Source organism: Miscanthus floridulus, chromosome 3 (genome assembly GCF_019320115.1).
Source record: "Miscanthus floridulus cultivar M001 chromosome 3, ASM1932011v1, whole genome shotgun sequence".
Taxonomy (NCBI): Eukaryota; Viridiplantae; Streptophyta; class Magnoliopsida; order Poales; family Poaceae; genus Miscanthus; species Miscanthus floridulus.
This window is the reverse complement of record NC_089582.1, coordinates 28,836,338-28,861,354: the sequence shown is the minus strand read 5'-3', so window position 1 is coordinate 28,861,354 and position 25,017 is coordinate 28,836,338. Positions and strand designations below refer to the sequence as shown.

The following is a 25,017-nucleotide window of genomic DNA, read 5'->3' as shown; positions in this document are numbered from 1 at the left end:
GGCCCAACCATGTCGAGGCCCTAGACTACGAATGGTTAGGTGGTGGGGATGGTTTGTAGCTCCTACGCTAGCAAGTGAGTTTACCAAGCGTAGAATTGGTATCCTTCACACCTACGAACAACCCCCTCTGCGTCTCGGAGTGTAGCGGGCTAGTAGAAACCTTGGCGAAAGGCTTTCCCGACCAGCGACCTTGGGGTCGCATGATGTCCATAGATTCCAGCATGGACTTCGAGGAGTTATTTCCCCTGGTCGGTCGGGATGACTTCATGAGTATTCCCAATGGACTTTGTTTGTAAAGTTCATCACCGATGGCGATGAATGTCTTGGTGTGTCGAGCGACTCATCGTGCTTTAGTATTTTCTAGTGGGAGGACTTCTTCGAGGATGTAGGCGAGCAGCGATGCTCTCCAGTCGACCAGGTTGAGCATCATCACGAAGGTGTCACCTATCAACGTTGCGATAGGAATGTTAGGGCCTGAACCCCCGAGCGCCTGGTCAGGGTCGGATCGCATCGGAGTGCTGAAGCCCCCAAGTGCTTGATCGGGGTTAAGTCGCAACGAAGTTGGATCCTCTAGAACGCGGGTAGATGGCTTGTGGAGGTCGCTAATGAAGACCCCATCTGGAGACAAAACCCGCCTGGCAGCCAATTTCACGAGGAAGTCGGTGGCATCGTTGTCCTTTCGGGGGACATGATGCATCTCGATCCCTTGGAATTTGCCCTCAAGCTTGCGCACCTCTTGGTAGTATGCCACCATGAGAGGGCTCTTGCAGGAGGATTCCTTCATGACTTGGCCAACAACCAGCTCCGAGTCATCGTGAACATATAGCCACGTTGCGCCGAGCTCGATGGCGTTGCGTAGCCCATTGATGTGGGCCTCGTACTCTGTGGTATTGTTCAAGGCTAAAAAATGGAGACGGATTCCATAGCGGAGCCTGCTCCCATCCATGGAGATCAAAACCACTCTAGCCTCTAAGCCGGGCACCATGACCGACCCGTCAAAGTACATCATCTAGTACTCATGGGTGACATCCGGGGTCAAGAGCTAGACTTCCGTCCATTTGGCGACAAAGTCGGCAAGAGCCTGCGACTTAATAGCGGTGTGGGGGACATACCTAATGTCATGGCCCATGAGCTTGAGTGCCCAATTGGAGATTCGTCTCGTGGCATTGCGGTTGCAGACGATGTCTCCCAGCGGGTACGATGTGACGACGATGACCTCTTGATCAGTGAAGTAGTGCAGGAGCTTCCTAGTCGCCATCAACATGGTGTATAGAAGCTTCTAGACCTAGGGGTAGTGAACCTTAGCATCGGCGAGTACCTCACCGATGAAGTACATAGGTCATTGGACCTTCAGGGGGTGTCCTAGCTCCTCCCTCACAACGATGAGGGCGGCGCTTACCATGTGGTTGCTTGCTGCAATGTAGAGGAAGAGAGGTTCTCCTCATTCAGGAGCAACGAGGATTGGGGCTGACGTTAGCGACACTTTGAGGCTTTCCAAAGCCTGTTGTGCCTCCTTTGTCCAGACAAATGCGTCTGTCTTTTTGAGAAGTTTGTAGAGAGGCATCCCTCGTTCGCCTAGTCGAGAGATGAACCGGCTCAGGGCGGCTAAGCAGCCGGTGAGCCTCTACATGCCCTTAACATTGCATATAGGGCCCATGTTGAAGATGGCCATGATTTTTTTGGGGTTGGTTGCAATGCCATGCTCAGACACGATGTATTCGAGCAGCTTCCCCTTTGGAACCCAAAAACACATTTTTTAGGATTCAATTTGACGCTAAACCTTCGGAGGTTCACGAATGTGGTGGCCAAGTTTGCGATCAGGTCACTAGCATGAGCCATTTTCACCACTATGTGATCTACATAGATGGCGATTGTCGGTTTTGGCCGCTCGACTTGGTCAGGTTGGTTGAGTGGGTCAATTTGGTCGGTGAAGCATCGTTACATGCACCATTGGTAGGTGGCGCCCATGTTCTTCAGACCAAAAGGCATGGTTACGTAATAGTACAAACCATATGGGGTGATGAATGAGGTCACAACCTGGTCGGACTTTTTCATCATGATCTGGTGGTAGCCTGAGTAGGCATCTAGAAAGGAGAGGATTTCGCATCCTGAGGTGGAGTCGACAATCTGATCTATGCATGGAAAAGGAAAATGGTCCTTTGGGCACGCCTTGTTGAGGCCAGTATAATGAACACACATTCTCCATTTCCCATTCTTCTTTTTCACAAGAACATGGTTGGCTAGCTAGTCAGAGTGGTATACCTCTTTGATGAATCCGGCTGCCAGAAGTTTGGCGATCTCTTCACCTATGGCCCTATGCCTCTCGTCATCAAAGTGACATAGGTGTTGCTTGGCGGGCTTTGTGCCTGGGATGACACGTAGTGCATGCTTGGTGACCTCCCTCGGTATGACCGGTATGTTAGAAGGCTTCCATGCAAAGACATCCCAATTTGCGCGTAGGAAGTCGGCGAGCTCACTTTCCTATTTGGCCAAGAGCTTGGTCCCGATCCGCACCGTCTTGGTTGGGTTAGTGGGGTCGATCTCCATCACCTTAGTTTCCTTAGTCGGATGGAAGGCACTCGAGGAGGTCGGCCCATTGTAGTCGGGGACTGCTAGAGTCGCCAAATTCTCGAGCTTTGGGAGCTCGGTGGAGTTGATGATGGCAGTGGTGGGCTCATAATGCTCGTGGTCGCACGTGTAGGCGTGCAAGAAGGTGCTACTCACGGTGATGACATCGTTCGGTCATGGCATCTTTAGCTTGATGTAGGTATAGTTGGGGATCACCATGAACTTGGCATAGCATGGTCGCCCCAAGATGGCATGGTAGGACCTTGGAAAGTCCACCACCTCGAAGGTCAAGACCTCCGAGCGGAAGTTGGCCCGGTCACCAAATGTGATGGGTAGGTCGATTTGCCTGAGTGGGTATGCCTGCGTCCTCAGGATCACACCATGGAAGGGAAAGCTTACGGGACGGAGCTCCGACCGAGGGATGCGCATGGCGTCGAGGGTGTCAACGTATAGAATGTTGAGGCCGCTCCCTTCGTCCATTAGCACCTTGGTGAGGCGCTTCTTGTGGATGATGGGGTCGATGATGAGCGGGTAGCAACCTAGTTGGGAGACGTGGGATGGATGGTCTCTCTAATCAAAAGTGAACGGGGAGTCCAACCAGCTAAGGAAAGAGGGGATGGCCGACTCGGCGGCACATGCCTCTCGGTAGCGTACCTTGTGCTGGCGCTTGGAGTGGATGGCGTCAGATCCCCCAAACATCATGAGGCATTCCTTGGGGTTGGGGAAGCTGTCTCCATCCTTACCCGCCGTGCCTCCCATCTTGGTCGCGTCCTCCTTGCCTTTCCCTTCCTTTGGCTTGCCAGCTTACCGTAGGAAGCGCTTAAGGAGCTCGCAATCCTTGTAGAGGTGCTTGATGGGGTAGGCATGGTTGGTGGATGGGTTCTCCATGAGCTTGTCAAAGTGGTTGGACTGGCCCTGCTGAAGCTGCTTGCCTACGCGATCGGTAGCGGTGACCAAAGCTGGGTTGGTTGATCGGCGCCGATCCTTCTTGTTCTTCTTGCCCTGATGTGTGGAGGGGCCCTTGCCTTGGTCCTCGTGCTTGGCCTTGCCCTTGTCCTGACCGCTACTGAAGACCACCCTGGTTGCCTCGTCATTGGAGGCGTGGTTGTGGCAATGTCGAGCAGGTCGCGGGTGTTACAGGGCTTCACACATCTGAGCTTATGGACTAGGGACTGGAAGGTTGTCCTAGAGAGGAACGCACTGATGATGTCCATGTCGATGACATCAGGAAGGGAGTTGCACTATTTTGAGAACCTACGGATGTAATCCCATAGGGACTCATTGGGCTCCTATTGGTAACTCTTGAGGTAGCAAGAGTTCCCAGGATGGACATACACCCCTAGAAGTTCCTGATGAAGACCCTCTTGAGGTCTACCCAGTCACGGATGTTGTTGGGTGAAAGAAATTCGAGCCATGCCCAAACATGCTCCCCCACGCAGATGGGGAGGTACTAGATGATGAAGTAGTCATCATCCACTCCACTGGCTCGGTAGGTGAGCCAGAAGTCCTCGAGCCATACACCGGGGTTCATCTCCCTAGTGTACTTGGTGATGTTGATGGGTAGTCGGAAACGCTGTGGGAATGACACTTTCTGGATGTGGCGACCAAAGGCCCGTGGCCTTGGGCCATCAGGGCTAGAACTCCAATCGTTCGGTCAGCTGCCATGCCTGGGGTGCGTGTCCTCATACTCCTCGGTGGTCTAGCCAGGGCCTGCGCCACCCACTCTTGCCGCCATTCGATGGATGTCATCATCGTGCTGAGTATGGCGCCGATTGTTGATGAATGAGGTCTATGCACGAAGGTTTCGAAGGGGTGTGAGTCTGCAGAGACTCCACTACCTCCAGTAGCTATCCCGGGGCATCTACCATAGTGCACTCCTAGGACAGAAGGTGGCTAGGTGCCATGATGTTGCCGATGTTGGAGCTGTTGTTTTGGACCTCATCATCGACAAGGTCATGGAAGGAGGAGAGGGCATAGCCCGCCGTCCCCACAAACTCGGACGTGAGAGGGGGCAGCGTCAGCATCCTTCAAAGCCCCTATGCGCACGCGTCCTCGGGGGACACGAAGCCGTAGGGGAACTAGTCGCATGGCGGTCATGGTGGGGACAACGGGGTCCCTCTAGAGAGCTGGCAGAAGGTGTTAAATAGTGAGTAAAGAACAATATGTACATCACTCACCGTGGGGTTGGAGCCCAGCATGGGCTCATGGCAAAGCGCGGGTGTCTTGATGTTGAGGTCATCGAGTGGCCCGGGGCCGATGGAGGGCGCTCCTCCTCCCGTGTGCGCTGGGACAAGTGCCTCCTCGCGGAGGTAGAGTACGCTGAGCTGGTTGGCGATGAAGTCTAGACTCTCGAAGAGGAAGGTCTAGAGTGACACGAAGACAGGAGGAACCCATATCCTAGCAATTGGGAGCATGGGAAACTCCAGCGAGCCAAAGCGAATCATATCGCTCGAGCCCGCCATGCTAAAGATGGTGGAAAGGTGGGCCATCCGATGACCAAAAGCGTGAACGCATGGCGTCTTCCCCACGAACGGCGCCAACTGTCAGTGCAAAATGTGGCCCACAAGTAAATATTTGTAGTTTTGCCGTGCGCTATGATCGGATGTGGCCTAGCACGCGATGACACATGATTTATACTGGTTTAGGCAACATGCCCCATATCCAGTTTCAGTCGGTCGATGACTTTATTCCTGAGCCTAGGTGCTCAAAGTTTGATGTGGGGTTACAAACGAGTAAGGAATGAGAAGAGGGGTGTTAGAGGCCTGGTCGGACTCTAATCCGAGTGAAAGAGAGTGATGGATGCTCAAACGTGTGCTAAGTACTAGAGCATATGCTCTGTGTGTCCAAGCTTATCCGCTGTTGAGAGCGTGTAGACTATGTCATTTTAGGAGAGAGCGCATCCCCTTTTATAGATGAAGGGGATGGCCTTACAAGTCAAAGACGAAAAGGAAGAGAGTGTGTACGGGTGGTACCTAGTCTTGTCACCCACGTCGTCGGGTACAGCATGCCATCGCCCGCCTTACTGTTTACGCCGCCATCACCCACCTTACTATTCATGACCTGTTGTACCTGCCAGGCTGCACAGTGTTCATCTAGGATGGCAAACGACAGCGCCCACAATACTATTTGTGCTCTAATGCGTCTGGCAGGCTATATAGTGTCCATCTGACATGGCCTGATGGCATCATCCTACAGGTGCGCAGGGCATTGCAGGGTATGGTCCTCGATATTGCGATTGACTTGATCTCCTTACCTTATCTGCTCCGCCTGCTCCCTAGACCCACACCGAGCAGGTGTCCTAGTCGGTTGTTCCCAGTCGGCCCTAACCGTGTCGGTTGGGAAAGAGAGGCGAGCAAAGGTCCGACATATACTCGGTCGAAGGAATAGGGTCAGAGTCGGACAGTGGTCCCACCATGGCCAGGCCTTCCGGTCAAGGCTCCAACTAGGTCTCCTGGCCGGAGATGCCGGTCAGGGACCAGATAGTGGTCTTGGCCTATCATTATTTATCTGGGCCAGCCTAGACACGCGCTGTAGCTACGCTGCCTGCTGGGCCAAGTATTGCATAGAAGCAGGTCCATTGGGGACCCCGGGTTTATGAACCTGACAAACATAGACACCCATAACACGCACGCACACTCACCCCTATGAACACACGTACGTAAACCCTACCCCTATGAGCACCTCCGAAGGACTGAGCCTGCAAATCTCAAGATTCACGAAGTCACCACAGGCGCTTCGCTGTCGACAGGAACATCGCCTACGCACACACACTCACCCATATGAACACACATACGTAAACCCTATGAACACACGTATGTTAACCCTACCCCTATGTCACCTTTGAAGGACTGACCTAGCAGATGTTATGATTCACGAAGTCACCATAGACGCCTTGCTGTCGACGGGGACATCGCCTACCACTAAAGGCATATCATTGTTAAATCCTAGAATAAATTTAGGAAAATGCGAGCACCCGTGCCAAGTCGAGGACTAAATCCTAGAATAAATCCAAGGAAATGTGAGCACCTGTGCTAAGTTGAGGACTTAAAATCGAGTGGACATGTTCTACCACAAGGAACCCAACCAATTGATCTATGATTAGTTCACAAATCATAGAATAGATTGTTAGCATAGTGGTCATTTTTATATTGGGGATACATAATCCGCCATTGCAGAATTATCCTAACAGTAGGCAGCTACCGTGAACATTGATCTAAATTACTAAACTAAAGGCACGGGCATGTATGACGGACGCAAAGAAATGTCTTGTAGAAGGATACATTCATAATTGATGCATCATATAAAAAACAAATTCGAGAAGTATCTTCTTTTAGGAACACAAGGTGACCTAATGCATCACATTGAAACACACACGGAACGGGGGACCACACCAGGGCGTCGCTGATTGAGAACGTGGCTTCGAGGCTCTAGGCCCGGCCCGTTGGACTGCACAATAGGCTCTAGATTTTTGTTGGCTGCTTGCAGCGCCAAGAGTGGGTGCGCACTTGTATGATTGGGCCAAGCCCACAACCCAGACCTAGGAGGACGCATCCAGCGGCCAGCAGCGACGCTGGCGCGGTGAAAGCTCTAGTTTGGTTTTGGTAAATTAATGAAACCCTATGTGCTAACCCTTCTACTATAGTGATCATGAGATAGGGTAGCACATTCCAAGTGATGGAACAAATGGGTAATGATCAAGATAGTGGTGATGGCCATGGTGATCAATTTGCTCGGGCTTGAAAAAGAAGAAAGAGAAAAACAAAAAGCTCAAGGCAAAGGTGATTTCCATAGGAGCTTTTGTGTTTTGGTGATCGAGACACTTAGCAAGTGTGATCACATTTAGGATAGATAGTCGTACTATTAAGAGGGGTGAAACTCGTATCGAAATGTGGTTATCAAAGTGCCACTAGATGTTCTAACTCATTGCATATGCATTTAGATTCTAGTGAGCACTAACACCCTTGAAAATGTTTGTGAAAATATGCTAACACACGTGCACAAGGTGATACACTTGGTGGTTAGCACATTTAAGCAAGGGTGGTGAAGTTTAGAGAAGAGAAAGAGGAGTTGCGCAGGGACCGAACGCTGGACCGAACCTAGGACTGGACTCAGCCCTGAGTCCGGTCAGTGTTGCGCAGAGGAGGTGTTGTCTCGGTCTTTGACCGAACGCTGAGGTGATGAAGGATCAGACACAACAATTGTGCATCCGGTCACTGCTGACGTATGCTGACATAGGCGGTGTTGCGAAGACATGAAGGACTAGACCTAGCGGTGTGTCCGGTCAAGCTCTATCAGACGTGTCCGATTGCGTTTTGTCGGCTCTAGAACCTCTCTGGAGTTGACTTGACACACGGTGGTGCAGCGTCAGGTGGAGGAGCAGCGTGTCTGGTCGGTGTCTTGAGGGTGCGGGCGCGCGCATAGGCTGGCACAGCATCGGCGCGTCCAGTCGTCGTACCGGCGCGTTCGATCTTCACTTAAGCGCATGAGTGATCGAGTTGACCGTTGAGATCAGACGGCTTAGGTTCGAACGCGAGGACACATGGCAGCCACCGCACGACTGGACGCTGGTGAGCGTGTGTCCGGTCACCTCATGGAGGTAGGCAGTGAGAGCCCAACGACTCTATTTCGTGGGGGCTTCTATTAAGCCCCATGGCCGGCCCTAGCTCACTCTCTTGGCCATTTTCATTGACATAGCAACTTAGTGAGCTAAGCCAAAGCCCTCCCACTCATCTCCATCATTGAGTCATGATCTTTGTGAGATTGGGAGTGAATCCAAGTGTATTGCTTGAGTGATTGCTTCTAGAGGCACTTGGTGATTGTGTTTCACTGCGGATTTCACTTGTTTCTCTTGGTGGTTGCCGCCACCTAGATGGCTTGGTGCAGCGAGGATCATCGAGCGGAGGAAGGTGAATGTCTCCGGCTCCGATCGTGGTGATTGTGAGGGGTTCTTGACCTTTCCTTGGTGGAGAGCCAAAAGATACTCTAGTGGATTGCTCATGGCTTGTGTGATCCTCATCTTGTGTTGGTTGTGCGGCACCTGGTTGCGGGTTAGGCGTGTGATGCCTATTAGCGTGTGAACCTCCAAGTGAGTGAATCGCCACAACGGGGACTAACATGCCGACGAGTAAGTGAACCTCGATGAAAAATCATTGTGTCATCTTGTCACCAGGATTTCATTGGTAATCTTGATTGATCACTTGCCACGGCGGTATATTTTCACTACCCTACCTTGTATTTAATTTTCTAGTGTAGCTAAGCTCTTTAGTGTAGTTAGTTTTGAGAGCTAGCTTTCTTTCTTGTGTAGTGGTTAGTGAGGCTCTTTAGTTAGTCTTTGAGAGCTCACTAACTTAGTGGTAGTGACCTAGCCTTTGTGTGCTTCGTGACTATAGTAACTAGAATTGTGGTAGGTGGCTTGTATTTTTAGTAGGCTAGCATAAGAATTGTTTCGCCTCATATTTATCTAACCACTTTTTCTTAGTGTTGTTGTAGAAATTTTTATAGGATATTCACCCCCTCTAGCCATTAGGACCTTTCATACGGCCACCATCCCCGACAGGCTCCTGACTTTTGAGCGCGTTGTGTCGCTTGGACGCGCTCACGTCGGTGCTGTCGGACTTGGACAAGCAGCGGTGGGCGCTTTTGCGTTGCCACGACGTGACGTGGCTGCTGATCGCCACCGAATCTGCATCGAAAGCCTAATCGATGCGAATATGGCAATGTGAGATGTGGCCGCATCGTGAGTCCAAGACGCCTATTCCCAGCCCCGTTGTCTTTATAATAAGCGAGCAGCAGATGCATTACGCATACTAGATTACTAGTTCACGATCATGACCCTATCCGCGAATCGCTTCCATCTCTTTATTCGTCGCTTAGCCGCGCAACCCGTAGGTGGTAATCAATGTGGACGGCATATCATTCGCTAGCATCACCCTGGTTTTAAATAGCCCGCTATAGCTCCGTTATAGCTTCTCTATAGCTTTTCAGACTATCTACCGCTACGCTATTGCTAATTATTTAGCTACTTGCCGCTAATGACATTTTAGCTCCATTAAACGCCACTATTTGGTTTAACCGTGATATATTTTTAACATCGTTAATCCTGACCAAGGTAGATATTAATTCTTTAGTCTAGACTAAAGGACTATAATCTATGCCCCTCTCTCTCCTTTATGTTCTTAACTTATTACACGATGCAATAAACCACTAAATAATTATTGAATTGTTGAATGTTGAGTGCTTATCACAATAGTATGTTTATCCATATGATAAATGTTAAGTAATTTGTTAGAACTGATGGTTCCGAATAGAAGAGAGAGAGGGGGGAGGGAGGGAGGTAAGAGCTCGGCGGTGGAGAGGGAACACACTAGGATTTGGAACAAGTGAAAATGAGCGAGTGGGAGGTGAGGCCCTTGTCCTCATGCCCTTGGGCACTTATATAGATAATGAGTATTTACAGGTGGCCCCTTGGTGGGGTTGGATTTCAAATGACACTACTCTAGCTACTAGTTGGACCTCTTCCAAAGGATTTCACATGGCCAGAGCTCGCCGTGGAAGCCAAAGATCGGACAAGGGAAGAGGAGGCCGTTGCGGCCATGCTAGGGTTTCGTCGGAGCTGAGCGCGGCCGCAACGAGGCAGTGGGCGCCGACGGGGACGAGGAAGAAGATGAATAGTAAAGGAAGGGGAAAATCAAATGTGGAACACTCAGAGTGCTGGCTAGATAGCTTCTTTTTCCCCTACTAGGTGGATTTAGTATTCTACGCATCAAGATTTTATAGCCCTAAAATTCATTCCTTGTTCAATATCACCCAAGGTTTAATTTCTTAGTTTTGTATATTTATAACACCTCATAACATCCTCGTCAAAAAAAACACAACTCATCATAACATTGTAAAATTGCCAAAGTTGTTTTTCTAGACAAAAATCTACACACCATTCGCATGTGCCAAGTATACAGATGTCGATAACTAAAGTTTAAGCAGATTAGCTGCACGCAACACCGTACATCACAAGAGAGAGCATAACTTGAAACCGCTTTATCACCCGAAAACATCAAAACAACTACTTGCACATTAAACGTCACCTAAGCCTATATAAGTAATATAAGTAGTTTTGGCTGGCGTGGAGTCACATCAGTCATGAAGTAGGTAAATTGGATTTTCACGATAGTTCGATGGTTCAGGGAGGTTAATTTAACTTTGTAAAAAAAAGTTATAGAAATATTTTCTTGCATGAAATACATTTAAAAAATACTTAAGTTTTATTTAATGTTAGAAAAATCATAGAAAATATGTTTTATCTCAAAAAATGTGAAACCACTTGCATACTTTTTTCCTAAAATCATTATCTATGTTTTTTAGAGTTAGGAACTGTCGGTGGTTGTGGCCGGCTGTGGGGGTGTGCGTCTCGAAATGATAGTCGTAACCTCCATGGCGGTCTCACAAGTCTTAGCGTCGTCCTCCGTTTGGGCTATGTAGCACTCCTGGAGGGGGTGGGGGTGAGGCCGTCTTCGATATCATCTTCTCTGGTTAAGCTAGACATTGTTGCTAAGGAAACGTCTTTGTAATTTGCACAGTGAGTTACATAGTGATTCACGATGCAGTCTACAAGGATTTGACTCTATTTGCATCCTCTATTTCACATTAGCCTAGTTTTGAATTTTAGGAGATCATATAAGATTTAAATAATTCTATAAGCAAGTAATACTAAAAAGGTAGATCATGATTTTAGGAAAAACACAAAACTAGATTCGTATTTTTCTAAGTTATAACAAAATTTCTATGAATTTGCTAACATTAAATCGAATTTAGTATTTTTAAATATTAATTTATTCTAGGAAAAATGTTTAGATTGAAAAATATATTTTACAGCCTTTTCTATAAAGTCTAATTAACCTCCCTCTATAATCGTGAAAGTTAGCGTGGCACCAGGACGACTGACGCGACGCCACCTCAACCAAAACCGTTTTTGTGCGGTTTATGGATCAGTGGCGCTAGGAGCTGCGCAGCAGGCCTCGCCGCTCGCTCTGGGCCGTCAGCTTCGAGGCTCCCTCTGGGCCGAGGCCACGATGAGCATGGGAGGGACGAGCTCGGCCGAGGTGGACAGGCAGAGGTGGGATGCGAACTGGGCCCAGTCGGAGGTGGAAGCCCAAGGCCCAAGGTGCACAGGCAGAGCCGCAGTGGTGTTTTTTTTTTTTTTTTTTGACATGAAGCAGCGCAGGTGGGTTGGGATCGTGGTGTTGCGTTGCTGGAGCCGCCAAAAAAAAAAAATTGTGGGAGGAGATCGCGTATCGGATTCGGGAGGCCAAGCTCGCTAGAGTCGTCCGGAGGGCAAGAGGATTGAGACTTGAGTCTTGAGAGAGTCGGTGTCGATGAGGCTCGCTGACTCGGACTCGCCTCAAGGACACCCAGCCGGTCCTTATAATAAGCCATCACAAGAGCGCACGAACACAACCATATCACACCAATTCTGGTTCTCGATCGAGTATTGACCCGACTCGACTCGACTCGATGGCATATCTGCTAGCACCGCCCAACAACGAGGCCGCCGTCCTCCCCACGGATGACGACGGCGGGGAGCTGCGGCCGCCTACCAAGCTACTCGGCTGCCTACGCACCGTCGGGCGGCCAACCAGCAAGACGAATCCGCTCCTCGTCGCGGCCTTCTACAGCGCCGCCGACATCTCCCGCGTCGACGTCAAGCTCCTGGACGTGGCGTCTGGCGCGACGGTCGCCCGGCTGGACCGCCAGGGCAACGGCCACTTCGGCGTGACCGGGGGCCTCCTCTGCCTCGTCGGCACCGGCGGCATGGCGGCCGTCAGCGTGCTCGACCCGGCCACCGGCGACGTCACCAGCATCCCGGCGTACGCGAACGGCAACAAGACCTCGTCGGCGTACGTGTTCGGCCACGTCCCCGCGACGGGGGAACACAAGGTCCTCCGGGTCTACACCGCCGGCCACGGCGAGACCAAGCAGTCATGCGAGATCCTCACCCTCGGCGGCGGCGGCGGCGGCAAGCAGCGCTGGAGGACGGCGCCGAGCCCTCCGGTGCGCGTCGGCACGGCGCCCTCCCGGCACTGGGCGGTCACCCGAGGAGGAGTCGCCCACTTCTTGATCCCTCAGAGGGCCGAGTACGACGTCATCGCCTCGTTCGACATGGCGACGGAGGAGTGGCGGCCGGCGCTCCTCCAGTGCCCGCTCTCCTCCGACAAGCGCAACTGCTGCAGCGACAGCCTGAGCCTGGTGGAGCTCAACGGATGCCTGGTGTTTGTGTACCATGACTACCTGTCCTTCTCCTTGGACATGTGGGTGCTCACGGACCTGGACAGGGGGACATGGCTGAGGGTGGAGTCTCTTCCTCTACGGAAGGTTCTCCGTGGCGGAGAAACCATGGCGAAGCCACTGATGGTGCTGGATGATGGACGCATTGCGTTCTGGGTGCGAGGACCGAACAGCGTGCTGCGAGTGTATAATCCACGGACCGGCAGTTGTGAGGAGGTGGTGAATTTCGGAAAGTTGTGTAGCGTCGTTGGGTTGTACAGGGGAAGCCTCTTGGGGGTCAAGTAGGTCGAAGAGAGCGTATCTGTTACCATTTGATTTGGTTTTAAGATTTGGATTTGTTCATGTTTACGCGGTCTTGCGTTTTATTTCCCTATCATATCATAGTTCTAAAAATGTTGGTTATGTAAAACGATCGATCCATGGTTTTATTATTGTTGCCATCAAAAGATTCAGATTTGTTATACTAGTAAGATTGAAAGTTCTTTACATCATCATTTTATTAGAGTAATAACTCTACTACTACGCCCATCACCGTTAGTTTGACAAGTTAACAACAACTTAGCATTCACAAATTCAAATTCAACGATCGTAAATTCCACATTCTTCGCACCTCATTTCTGGCTCTGACCACTATCTAATAATCAGTTTAGTCAAAATGATGACTAAAACACTGCTCTAACCAAATGGTTTCTTTGACATCTGTGTGCATATAGCATTGGAGAATATGTATCAGTACATATAAGAGGCAAAGGTTATATATAGGGATTTCAATTTCCGGATTCGATAGTTTGACTGCACAAACTCATGTTTCTTGTTACACCCCTAAATTTCATTCCATGTTCAATATCACCCGAACTTTCATCTCTTGTTTCGTATTGTTTCTCTAGACAAATGTATACACCATGCCCATGTGCCAAGTATACAGATGTCGATAACTAAAGTTTAAGCAGATTACCTGCACGCATCATCCTACAACATCACGGGACAGCATAGCTTGAAACCACTTTATCACGCAAAAACATCAAACCAACTACTTGCACATTAAACGTCACCTAAGCCTAAAAGTAATATAAGAGTTCTACAAGACTACAACAGCCTGAAAGCCACAAATTATTGCCAAGTTCCTTGGGCCAGACTAAGCCTAGTGTATAGCATAGGCGCAAGAAACTATCCTTCAAGGTGCCGATAATGTGCGTGTTCCATCTGATACAGGATCGTGCGACATGGAGATCAGGCTCTATCTTAGGGTACGTTCATCACCTGGATGGACTGCAGCATGTCTGAGAGGGCGATCACGAGGTCGCCAGACTGAATCATGCCCCTGGCCTTGAGCAGGGAGAAGGTGCGGTTCAGATTGCTCTCCATGTCGCCGGAGAAGCTGAGGCGGAAGGGGATCAGGCCCCACTGGAGGTTCAGCCGTCTCCTGACAGACGTCGAGGTTGTGAAGGCGAAAACTGGGCAGTCGGGGCGGCACCGCGAGAGCAGGGAGGCCATGTGGCCAGTCTTCGTGAAAACAAAAACAGCATCTACTCCCAAGCCATTAGCTGCAAATGAAATCAGTTTTGATTAGATATATGTAAGAGCAATGGCAAGGAAACGTTCTGTCAGTAAACACAATAATAGGAATATGCAACAACAGGAAGATGGCAGCAGATACCCATTTTAGCTGCTGAGTTGCAGATCTCTTCTGATATCTTGTCAGAGAAGGAAGATGAAACACTTTGAAGTTCCAGGGCCTCATGACGCTTCTCCTCTCTCCACCACTTCTCAATCCTTAGGCTGACGCTCCTTAGAACACTAAGAGCCTTATCCGGATACCTCCCCATCGCTGACTCGCCAGAAAGCATTAGAGCATCAGCTCGCTGGCGGACAGCTTCAGAAACATCTGCAACCTCAGCCCTGGTGGGTGTGGGATACTCTATCATCGATTCGAGAAGCTGAGAAGCAACAATGACTGGCTTGTTGAGCTGCCTGCACAGTTGAACTATCTTTTGTTGTATTGAGGGGACCTGCTCCAAGGGAACCTGTGCCCCCATATCCCCTCTGGCTACCATGGCACCATCTGATGCTCGGATGATCTCCTCCAGGTTCTTTAAAGAGTCAATGCTCTCAATTTTTGCAATGACTGCTAAATCACTGATCATATACAACAAAGCATTAGAGTAAGCAAGCAACAAATATTGATGAAATGAAAGAAACATGTCAGAAATACAAAATTACAGCATTTCTAGTAAGAAAAAAGCATATGCAGTGCATTTATCTGGATGTTTGCAAGGCCTAATTAATTAAAACGTAAAGAAAACACAGTAAGTTTGATATTTTCGGGGAGTTGGGGCCTTTAAAGGTTTTAAGCTAGGTAACTTTGTGCAGTGTCACTAACTAACCACAGAACATGAGATGGATGTACAATGGCAAACTGACTGTAGCACATCAAATAAAAACAGGGGCACATACTGACAGTTTTTTAATGCATGCAGAAGAATTATAGGGGCTGACATGACACCAAGTTATTGTTGAGGTTGGTCATGCAATTTTAAACAGTTCTAATTCTTCTGTGAATCACATTGTTGAACAAAATTATTTGAATACATCCCATCAAATGGCTACTAATATGAATAATCATCCAGGACTGACCAGTGACCAGGAAGCAACCAGCAACAATGGCTAAGCATCCAGAACAGTTCTAGGAACACCCATCATCAGTTTAACAATGCTGAATAAAGTCTTCCGAATAAGCACAAACTTAAATTAATATAAAATTATACGCTTGGTACCTGCCACGGCCCCTTGCAGCTATGTAGCTTTTCAAGTGTTTAATTACTTCTGCAGACTTGACAAATGAAACAGCGATGAAATCTACACCTTCGGCAATTCCAAAGTCTATGTCAAGCCAATCCTGCACAAGTTGTCACAAGAAAAGGAGCAGCATTGTTATATATTAATATCTACTACTAGAAGATTCCATTTCTCAACTAAACAACTCTAGTTGGTAGCAGCCTTCTTTAGAAATAGCTGATAAATTGTCCAGAGATGAGTTTCAGTGCGCAATGTTTTGAACTGATCATGGTATCGATCGAAAAAGAAGCTGCAAATCCATTGTAACACGAGCAATGGTATAGAATTATAGGGTTTTGCTTTACAGCCTTTTGGTAATTACAGCAAGACATTTATTATGTTAGTGGATTTACCTTTGATGAAATTGTAGGAAGCATAGCATTCCTCTCACGGACGATACTGCCGTCACGCCAGAATGTAAGATTGGCACGTGGCAACAATAAACCAGGATCTGTGCAACGGCACTTAACATCTGGCCCTATCTTCTCAATCACCTCAAACCGAGCCATTCCACCATCCACAAGAAGCTCATCACCAACTCTCACATCTGTGTAGGATTTAGATGCAACGTTACGCTAAAGAACAAAACTACAAACAATATCAACAAATAGGCTAGCTTAAATACCTTCAGCAAATCCATCATAGTTCACATTAATAGTTCGTTCTGGGAGAGGCAATTCAAATGATCTAACGCTAAACGTCCATACTTCTCCATCCTGTGGAATCAAATAAATGTGACAGGATTTGTTAATTACTTCAGGAACATTTTGATACTATAAGAAAATGGAAATCATTCGGCAAATAATGTGACTGAAGAAAACAAGGAATTTTGCAAAGGCACACAGTCAGCTTCTAACTGTATGGTTAATAACTTAAAATAAACAGCTGCAGGGTAAGATAATCTCTTTTTTGGGGGGTAGTGACCTGAGCACTGATATCAGCTGGCAATTATAGAAGCAGTTTTGTTTCTTTCTATTATATGATAGAATGTATTATGTAAAACATAACTATTACCAGATGCAACCATTCAGTTACATTTCTATGTGGACATCAACATTGGCTACTTTCAAGAATCTTACCTGAGGGTCGAGGGTTAGGCCTATGATCTAGAAAACTACTTTCAGAAGCTCAGTGCCTGTCACTTTTATTAGAGTCTTGGCACCCAGCTGACATGCAAAGAAAGCGAATACGTGGTGATTTTTACCATGCATTTTGTTTCAGTTACTTTTGGAAGCCCTGAAATATTCTGCCAGTTTCAGTATCGAATGTTTCATAACAAATGTGCATTGTTTTCCCTTCTAGAATGGTTTCAAGCCTGAGCCGAAAATGTAGATCAACTGAGCCATTTGATTGAAGAGAGAACTCCGGTGAAATTGGGTTTGCCAGGTTTGGTACAAGCATGAATGAATTACTGCAATGCAGAAATTGACCGACGGGCGAACACCCTCCTTCCCTTCTCCCTCATCCACATTGGGGAGCACAATTTACTTCCATGGAATACGTTCAAGGCTAAAAAAGTGAGGCGTTCACTCTGAAAGGTAAAAACTGCACCACCAAGCCCAAACAAACCGATGATGAGCAGCTCACCTCCGCCTTGACGGAGGACGCGCCGCCGAGGTCGCCCATGTGGATCTCGCTGCCCTCGGTGTCCATCATGACGGCGACGGCGAAGCCCTTGTCCTCGTTGAGCCTCCTGACGACGCGGATGGCGGCCCGGTGCCACTCCCGGTCCCCGTGGCACATGTTGAGGCGGGCCACGTTCATGCCGCCGACGGCGAGCGCCTCGAGCTGGTCCGGCGACGAGGTGGCGGGGCCCACGGTGCAGACGAGCTTGGTGCGGCGCGTGCTCCGGAACCCGTTCTCCCGCAGCTCCGCCTCCGTGGCGGCGTCCACGTCGATGGGCGGGTCGGACGCGAAGATCCCGTTCGGGTTCGGGGGAGGGAACGCAGTGAGGTCGGAGGCGGCGGTCGGGGAGGTGGAGCGGAGGCGGTGATGAGGGCGCCGAGCGCGGAGGCGGAGGAGGAAGGGAGGAGTGGGCGCCGGAGGGGAGAGGGCCGAGCGGGTGGCGGTGGCCGCCCTGCGGGCCGCCGGTGCGTGCAGGAGGGAGTGGGCGGCGGCGGCCATGGCGGCGGCGGCGGCGGGGGAATGGGAGCGGCGGACTGGAGTGGAGAGGAAGGGAGATGCGGTGCGGTGGCGTCAGCGTGTGAGAACTTTTTGGTTTTGATGGCGCGGTGGCGGAGATTGCGAGGCGGGCTCGCAGTTCGCCGTGGGACTCCACGGTGCGAGGGTGACGTGGCGGGGTGTGTTCTGTTCAGCACGTGACAGCGTATCGTGGTCACTTGTCCTATGAAACGCAAATGGCTAGACAGCGATACAGTATACTTGTAGTTGTTCCCCATGAACCAAATTTTGTTGGTATATACCAGAAGAAGTGCCAAATTCATGATAGAGTTTGGTTTGGCTACATTATGTTCGTTTCGCTAAAATTTGGCTTACGCTGATACTTATGCTGATTCGTTGTGAGAGGAAAACGCTGAAAAATACTGCTGAAGCAGTGTTGAATAACAGGGCGAAAATTTGGAAGCGCCCATGAACGTTCTTTTTTATAGTGAAAGAAAACTTTCGGCTTCAACCTCCAAGGGGCATTGCAGAATAGTGCACACCAAATAGTAGATAAAACTACATAAAAGTTCCATAGCAACTCAAATGTAAGACATTATTTACAATTTTGCAATGAATATTATTGTCAACCTCGAAATTTGACAACTTAGTCATTCCAAGGTGCTCCTAGGGATTGGATGTTTGTGAGCCTTCGTAAAAGCGAGTATACATGCATGTATAATTATCTATTTTTTTATCAATGCATGTATAATTATCTATGTTTACTGCTTATCACTCCATTTAACTAAACATTTGCAATCCTTGCAACCAAATGTCATTCTAGTATTCAACTATTTTTCTACCCGATAATGCTCTCTTAGTAGACCTGTACGTAAAGCATTAGCAACAGCAAACAATGTTATATAAAGCCTTGTTTAGATTGCAATTTTTTGCAATCTGGACACTGTAGCACGTTTCGTTTGTATTTGACAAACTTTGTCCGATCATGGACTAACTAGGCTCAAAAGATTCGTCTCGTGATTTACAACCAAACTGTGCAATTAGTTACTTTTTTTACCTATGTTTAATGCTCCATGCATGCGTCCAAAAATTGATGTGATGGAGAGAGAGTGAAAAAACTTGGAATTTGAAGGTGATCTAAACAAGGCCTAAAGATGGATGTTAGTATTTGATTAGTGGTTCCTAGTCCAGCTATCTTCCCAAATCCTATTTTGGTTGCCATTATTTTAATTGGTGATTTTCAAGGCTGTTTCTTGACATGCATTAGGGGCATGCTTGATTAGTCGCTTGGCAGGCAGCTCAACCAAACATGTCTTAGGTTTGTGATCTGTCTGCTATTGAAAAGTCTCCTGGATTCTTTTGCGCTTGACTTAAAATTTTGATTTTTGATATACTTATTTTTCATCAACTCTTGCCAAACCCTCTTTGTTTATTAGCTAGAATGCCTAAATTCCCCCTTTGATTATTTTTCCAGTTAAGTTCCGTTCTAAAATACACAGGTTTTTAAGATACATCTAATAAGGGGTTAAAAAAATAAAGCATAATATAGGCAGGATAGATAGAACCCAATTGATCAAGCCTAGTCTCCACCACCAACATATTACTGTTTTTCTTTCCATCCAAGTAAACTCTTTTCAAATCTATCTTCAATCAGTCTCCAATCTTTTTTATCAGATATCTAGAGTGCATCCGAATGCATATGTAACGTAAGGCAACAAAACAATAATGAATATTGATATTCACAATCCTTTGCTTGTCCAAAACACAAAAGTTCACTTTCGTTAAAGTTAGTTTTGAGACTTCATCGTTTCTTCAAGACATAGCAGTATCTTCATGTCTTTTGCTTGCTCAAATATAACCATGTCATTTGTGTATTGCAAAATAGACAAGCCCCCTTCTTATAGGTGTGGAACTCAGACTCCATGTGTTTTTTTCTTTTAATGGTGTATGGAATCTGTGAACCGAAGTTTTGCCCTACCAAACTTGGACCAACCGGATTGGAGGCAGAGACAGGCAGATAGCAGGGAGCAGATGAGCTGCACGCCTGCACTTCTGTAGTTTAGCCTAGCCAGACAGAAATATATTGCATATTTGCATTATAGTGCATGTGAAGTGACAGAAGTTAACCAGATAGAGTAAATAACAGAATTCAGGCATACTCCCTCTGTCCCAAATTATGTGTCGCTTTTGGTTTCCGTGCCGCAAGTTTGACTCGATTTGTTGAAAAATACGTGCAATATTTGTATCTCCAAATAAATTTATTAAAAAACTAGATTCAAATACCTTTCCAATGATACCAATTATATACCATAAATATTAATATTTTTTAATATATATTTTGTCAAATTTGTTTCTCGGGAAGCGAAAACAACATATATTTTGGGACGGAAGGAGCAAGTGCATAACAGCTAGTCTCACAAAGTCAAACGACACATAAGTTCAGACATCACATTTGATATAAGTTCAGACTTAACTGAGGACCACAGAAACATAAGTTCAGACTTCAGTAAGCAGTATCCACTATCCAGTAGCAGGACCAGCCCAGCAGCAGGGACAGAACAACAGAAGCCTGATAGAAACTAGAAGTAGTAGTTCAGGACTTGATTGAAGCAGCCAGCAGCAAGCAAACTAGCAAATAGAAACAACAGTCAACAGATATGGCTTAGCACCTGGAACAAGCCCAATGTTTATGAAGTGGTGGTGGTGGTGGTGGTGATAAATAAAGTATATATAAAGGTCAAAAGGTGTGCATGTTTTACTGTACAAAGTTAGCTATAGATAGCTCATCACTTCACATCATAAATAGTGCATGAAGAGATGAAATGGGCTGTAGCTTGTGAAACTAAGAGTATATATTCCCTCTGGTTCATGTTAGTAAAAAAAATATACTTTTGTGCATCAATATATTAGAATGACTGTTGACATAAAATTGATGTTACCATCTGTATCATGAAATTCTTTCACAGGTGTCTTGTTATCAGAAATAACATATTTTAATAGAAATGCACAGTTAGTGTATCAAACCTTAGAGAGACCACGTCAATGTTATAATCAAAAAATATTTTCGAAAAGGAGTAAGAGCACCACAAGATTATTTTAGACTAGTAGTAAGAGACAAGGAGTAAGAGTAGCACAAGATCGTTACTGCAGCTGGCACAAGCTGCATCCGAAGTCTAGTTTTGCTTCTTGATGAGCATGCCCTGATGCTGATGTTGTTATTTGCTAAAACATATTAGTTGTGATATACTAGGAAAGAATCCCCAAGTATTTCTAATGATTCCTGCAAAAATTCTTCTTACCATTTCTTTGCTGTTAAGTGCTTCCAGAATCCAGAATCTGCAAACAAGTGGTAAATAAATATAAACGCTTTTGTGAAGACAAAGCGCAGATGGAGGATATATTCATGCTGTTGACAACAAATGATGAGCTGCTCCCACATTCCAATCATTAATGAAAATAAACAAAGGGAATATGGAACAACTTGTATATCCTGCATGTTGAATTGTTGATTGGTTTTATGATATCAATATATTACTAATTCCTTAATACATTACTAATTTCTGTTTACAGATTCAGCAGCAAATAGACTAATGGTACCACTCATCCAAGAAACTCAGGGGGGTAAAACATGATGACAAGAACTAATAGTATAGTCATATTTGAGCAAAAAAGATGTGACGAACAAGTGAACATAACCTCTATAAGCTTTATGCCCACAATCTACTACAGTTTATGGGAAACTAAGAGGTATGTTCTCATGTGCAAAGTGCAACAAGCTGATTTTGCAGCTAGATAAATTTAAGCTGTTACTGTACATAAACAAAAAATTGAACCAGTAATCTGCTAAGTCAAACTGGTGCATTATTGAAGCCTATTGGATCTTCAACTTCATAGAAAGAAGCAGCACTGGATCTGAGACATTATGTCATTATTATATAAGGAATAAATAAGAAGCTGAGAAAAGTATTTATGCAGAGTTCAGGTGGCAATTCAACGAATTTCAGTTCTGAAAAAAGCAAATCGATTCAGTCATCTTACAAACAAGCCACAATAATTTAGAATATTAAAAAGGCAAGAAGTTCAACCTTTTACTTAAAAAAATTTAGTTGATCAGACTGCAGATAATTTGGTCAAAAACTAGAATTCAGATAGCTAGTCTACCCAATAAAAAGCCAGTCTGCCAACTTCACAAGAGGGCAAGCCTAAAGCTGATCCTCACACCACAGGGAAAAAAGAAACAGGCCTTCCCAGATGGACACAGCTTCTGCGGACTCGTACTCTAAGAAGCTTTTACTGCTAGAGTAGCTATGCTAAAGGTAAAGAAAAGGGTATACGATTGTCATATCTTCATTTCTCGTTGTTCAGCCCTATAATCTTGAGAGCAGATTGAGAAGTACTACTCCAGTCCAGTCACATATATGTCAGAACAAAAGATACAAACAAATAATACCATATTCTCAGGTTCTCTTGTATATAACACAAAACAAGCATGTCTCATATTGTTCAGAGTTGTAACCATATGAATATGAATACTCTGCAAACCAGAGTAAAGAAAACTCACTAATAGTACATGCAATTTCAGTTCAAGAAAACAGCCTGTTCTATAAAAGAACAGGAAAGCACAACTAACTTGGAGCAGCATTATTCCTCAACTTCCTTCTTTATTTCATCCATGAGTTCATCCTTGTAATCCTCAAATGTGCCGTCATATTTATTCACAGTCCCATCTTCCACAACCCATATCTCACTCCTTTGCTCATCCTCACAAACACGAGATATTAATCGTGAGTCGTGGCTAACCAAGACGACACCTCCTGTGAATTCATCCAGTGCATCTGCCAATGCATCAATACTTTGCATGTCCAAGTGATTCGTTGGCTCGTCAAGCAGGAGTATGTGAGGCTGAGACATTGATATAGAAGTGAACACAACTCGGGCCTTCTGCCCACCAGATAATTTAACAATTGGAGTGAGATGGTTGTGTCCAGGTAACCCAAACTTGCCAAGCTTAGCACGGACAGCTTCTGCTTTGCTCATTCCCTCCTGATCTGGGTGAAGCCTCAACAAATATTGAACTGCATTTTCCTCCATTGTCAATAAGTCAACAAAATGCTGTGAGTATCGTCCAATTCTCAGCTTCTGGCTCCTCCTTACCTCCCCTTCTGTCGGGGTAAGATCACCAGCAAGTAAATTAAGCAGGGTAGACTTCCCAGCTCCATTGGGCCCGACAATAGCTACACGTGTTCCCATATCAATGCCAACATCAACACCTGAGAGCTTGAAGTCTGGCCTACCAGGGTAGCTGAACCCTACCTCAATGAGCTGAAGGAGAGGTGGTGTGAGCTCTGTAGGCTCTGGGAAATGGAACTCAACACTGTAATCACGCCACTTCTGTGGCACAGCCACCAGTTTCTGGTCATCGTCGTCATCTGCAGCACTCTTCCCCTTCCCCTTGTTCTTGGCAGCCTCTTTAGCAGCCTTTGACAGCGCCTGACCCTTAACCTTATCCTGTGCGGCCTTGCTCCCAGACTTCCTGGCTGCTTTCATCTGCTTTTCATACACCTCGAACTTCCGGTTCATCTCCTTCCTCTTCTGCTCATACCCACTCTCAAAATCAGCAAAGTTTCCGCGGTAGACATGCAGACTTTTATCATGCAAGTGTATGATCTCATTGCACACTGTGTTCAGGAAGTCGCGGTCATGGGACACAACAATCAATGTCTTCTTCCACTGCGAGCACAAGTACTCCTCGAGCCAAAGCACAGCTCGCAGATCCAGGTGGTTAGTCGGCTCATCAAGGAGCAGCAGCGTTGGCTGCATGAAGAGAGCACGGGCAAGCGATATACGCATCCTCCATCCACCACTGAAGGACTTTGTGGATCTGGCCTGCATCGCCTGATCAAACCCCAGCCCCGCAAGAATCTTGGACGCTCGGGCCCGGGCAGCATCAGAGTCCCGGAGATTCAGCTTCTCATACACCTCCACGAGCCGCTCGTTGTCATCAGCATCATTAGAGGCCTCAAGCCTCGCCTGCTCGGCGCGGAGGGCGGTGAGCTCCTCATCAGCGGCGACGACGGCCTCGAGGGCCGAGCGGTCGTCGCCGATGATCTCCTGCTCGACGAGCAGGACATCGATGTTCCGCGGCACGGGGACCTGGCGCCATGCCAGGAGCTTGAGCAGGGTGGACTTGCCCATGCCGTTGGGGCCGACGAGGCCGTACCTGCGGCCGTGCGAGATCCGGAGGGAGGCGCTCTTGAGCAGCTCCTTGCCGCGCGCGGAGACGGAGAAGTTCTCGAGCACGATGTCCTTGACGTTGTCGTCGACGCCGCCGTCGTCGCCGGCGGCGGATGACCCGCCGGGGACGCGCGCGCCGATGACGACGGAGAAGGCGTCGCGGTCGTCGCGGAGCGCCTCCTGCCTGGCGGCCTCGGCGGCCGCGGCCGCCACGGCCTCGCGCTTGTCCTTCTTCTTGGCGTCCTTCTGCGACGGCGCAACGCCGGCGCTGAGGTCGACGGCGGCGCGGGCCGCCTTGGGCTTGGCTGCGGCGGCGGCGCGCTGGGCCTCCTCCTCGTCCTCGTCGTCGGAGGGGGGCAGGTCGATGTCGCCCATGTAGGAGGACGCCGGCGCCTTGGAGGGCTTCGCCTTGGCCTTGGACGGCGCCGCCGACTTGGAGGACTTGGGCTTCGCCGCGGGGGCGTCCATGGAGGCGAGCATGGCGGATACCGACATAGGTTTCTCCTTTTTCCCGCCGCCGGCGGCCGCGGAGGAGGACGAGGTGTCTTTTCTTCCCATGGCGGTGGTGGTGGTGGCGGCGGCGTCGTGGGGTGGGGAATTTGGGTTTGGCTTGGGCCAGGGGAGTGTAGAATAGATCGGGGATTTTTTGTGGACTGGAGGATATATGAGGGGAGGGAGAAGGAGAGATGGTCCAGGCCCGTCTCCGACTCAGATTCCACTCGCCGACTCGCGTCGGCTCGGTCGGGTTGGAACTGGATTACCCAGACCCAGACCCAGACCCAGCCCACCCGTGTCCGCCGGGGTTTCGTGTCCGGGCCGTTTCTGCTTTTTCAGTCGACCGCTTGTTGTTCTGAAATCTGAATACACGCAGAGCATCACTAGCTTCAGGTACACTACACTCGAGTTATGTTTTTTTTTTCAAATTTTGCCTGTTTATTGATGAAATATGGTATTCGCACTGCTTGTGGTCGATTTAATTTC

General features: G+C 47.8%; 3 protein-coding genes across 3 annotated transcripts; 1 reads left to right on the top strand and 2 right to left on the bottom strand.

Annotated features, from left to right (window-relative positions):
* Positions 1–12,075: 12,075 nt before the first annotated feature.
* On the top strand, positions 12,076–13,131 carry LOC136543400 (uncharacterized). Its single transcript, XM_066535860.1, has one exon. The coding sequence runs from the start codon at positions 12,076–12,078 to the stop codon at positions 13,129–13,131; it is 1,056 nt and encodes a 351-aa protein (XP_066391957.1).
* Positions 13,132–13,836: 705 nt separating this feature from the next.
* LOC136545320 (pyruvate kinase isozyme A, chloroplastic-like) lies at positions 13,837–17,936 on the bottom strand. The gene is made up of 6 exons (XM_066537345.1): positions 17,269–17,936; positions 16,307–16,397; positions 16,035–16,228; positions 15,621–15,742; positions 14,504–14,982; positions 13,837–14,390 (listed from the first exon to the last, which is right to left on the bottom strand). Exons 1-6 carry the CDS (start codon positions 17,803–17,805, stop codon positions 14,089–14,091), a joined length of 1,725 nt encoding a protein of 574 aa, XP_066393442.1. The 5' UTR covers positions 17,806–17,936; the 3' UTR covers positions 13,837–14,088.
* Positions 17,937–22,236: 4,300 nt separating this feature from the next.
* Positions 22,237–24,670, bottom strand: LOC136545319 (ABC transporter F family member 4-like). Its single transcript, XM_066537343.1, has one exon. It carries the CDS (start codon positions 24,592–24,594, stop codon positions 22,444–22,446), a length of 2,151 nt encoding a protein of 716 aa, XP_066393440.1. The 5' UTR covers positions 24,595–24,670; the 3' UTR covers positions 22,237–22,443.
* Between the last annotated feature and the right edge of the window lie 347 nt (positions 24,671–25,017).

Bases quoted from the DNA above. Each gene is read 5' to 3' on its own strand.
- LOC136543400 (XM_066535860.1), top strand. From the start codon at position 12,076: ATGGCATATCTGCTAGCACCGCCCAACAACGAGGCCGCCGTCCTCCCC.
- LOC136545319 (XM_066537343.1), bottom strand. From the start codon at position 24,594: ATGGGAAGAAAAGACACCTCGTCCTCCTCCGCGGCCGCCGGCGGCGGG.
- LOC136545320 (XM_066537345.1), bottom strand. From the start codon at position 17,805: ATGGCCGCCGCCGCCCACTCCCTCCTGCACGCACCGGCGGCCCGCAGG. The intron at 16,398-17,268 runs GTGAGCTGCTCA...TTGATTCCACAG, and splicing joins CGTCCTCCGTCAAGGCGGAG to GATGGAGAAGTATGGACGTT. The intron at 14,391-14,503 runs GTATCTGCTGCC...TTTCATTTGCAG, and splicing joins CAACTCAGCAGCTAAAATGG to CTAATGGCTTGGGAGTAGAT.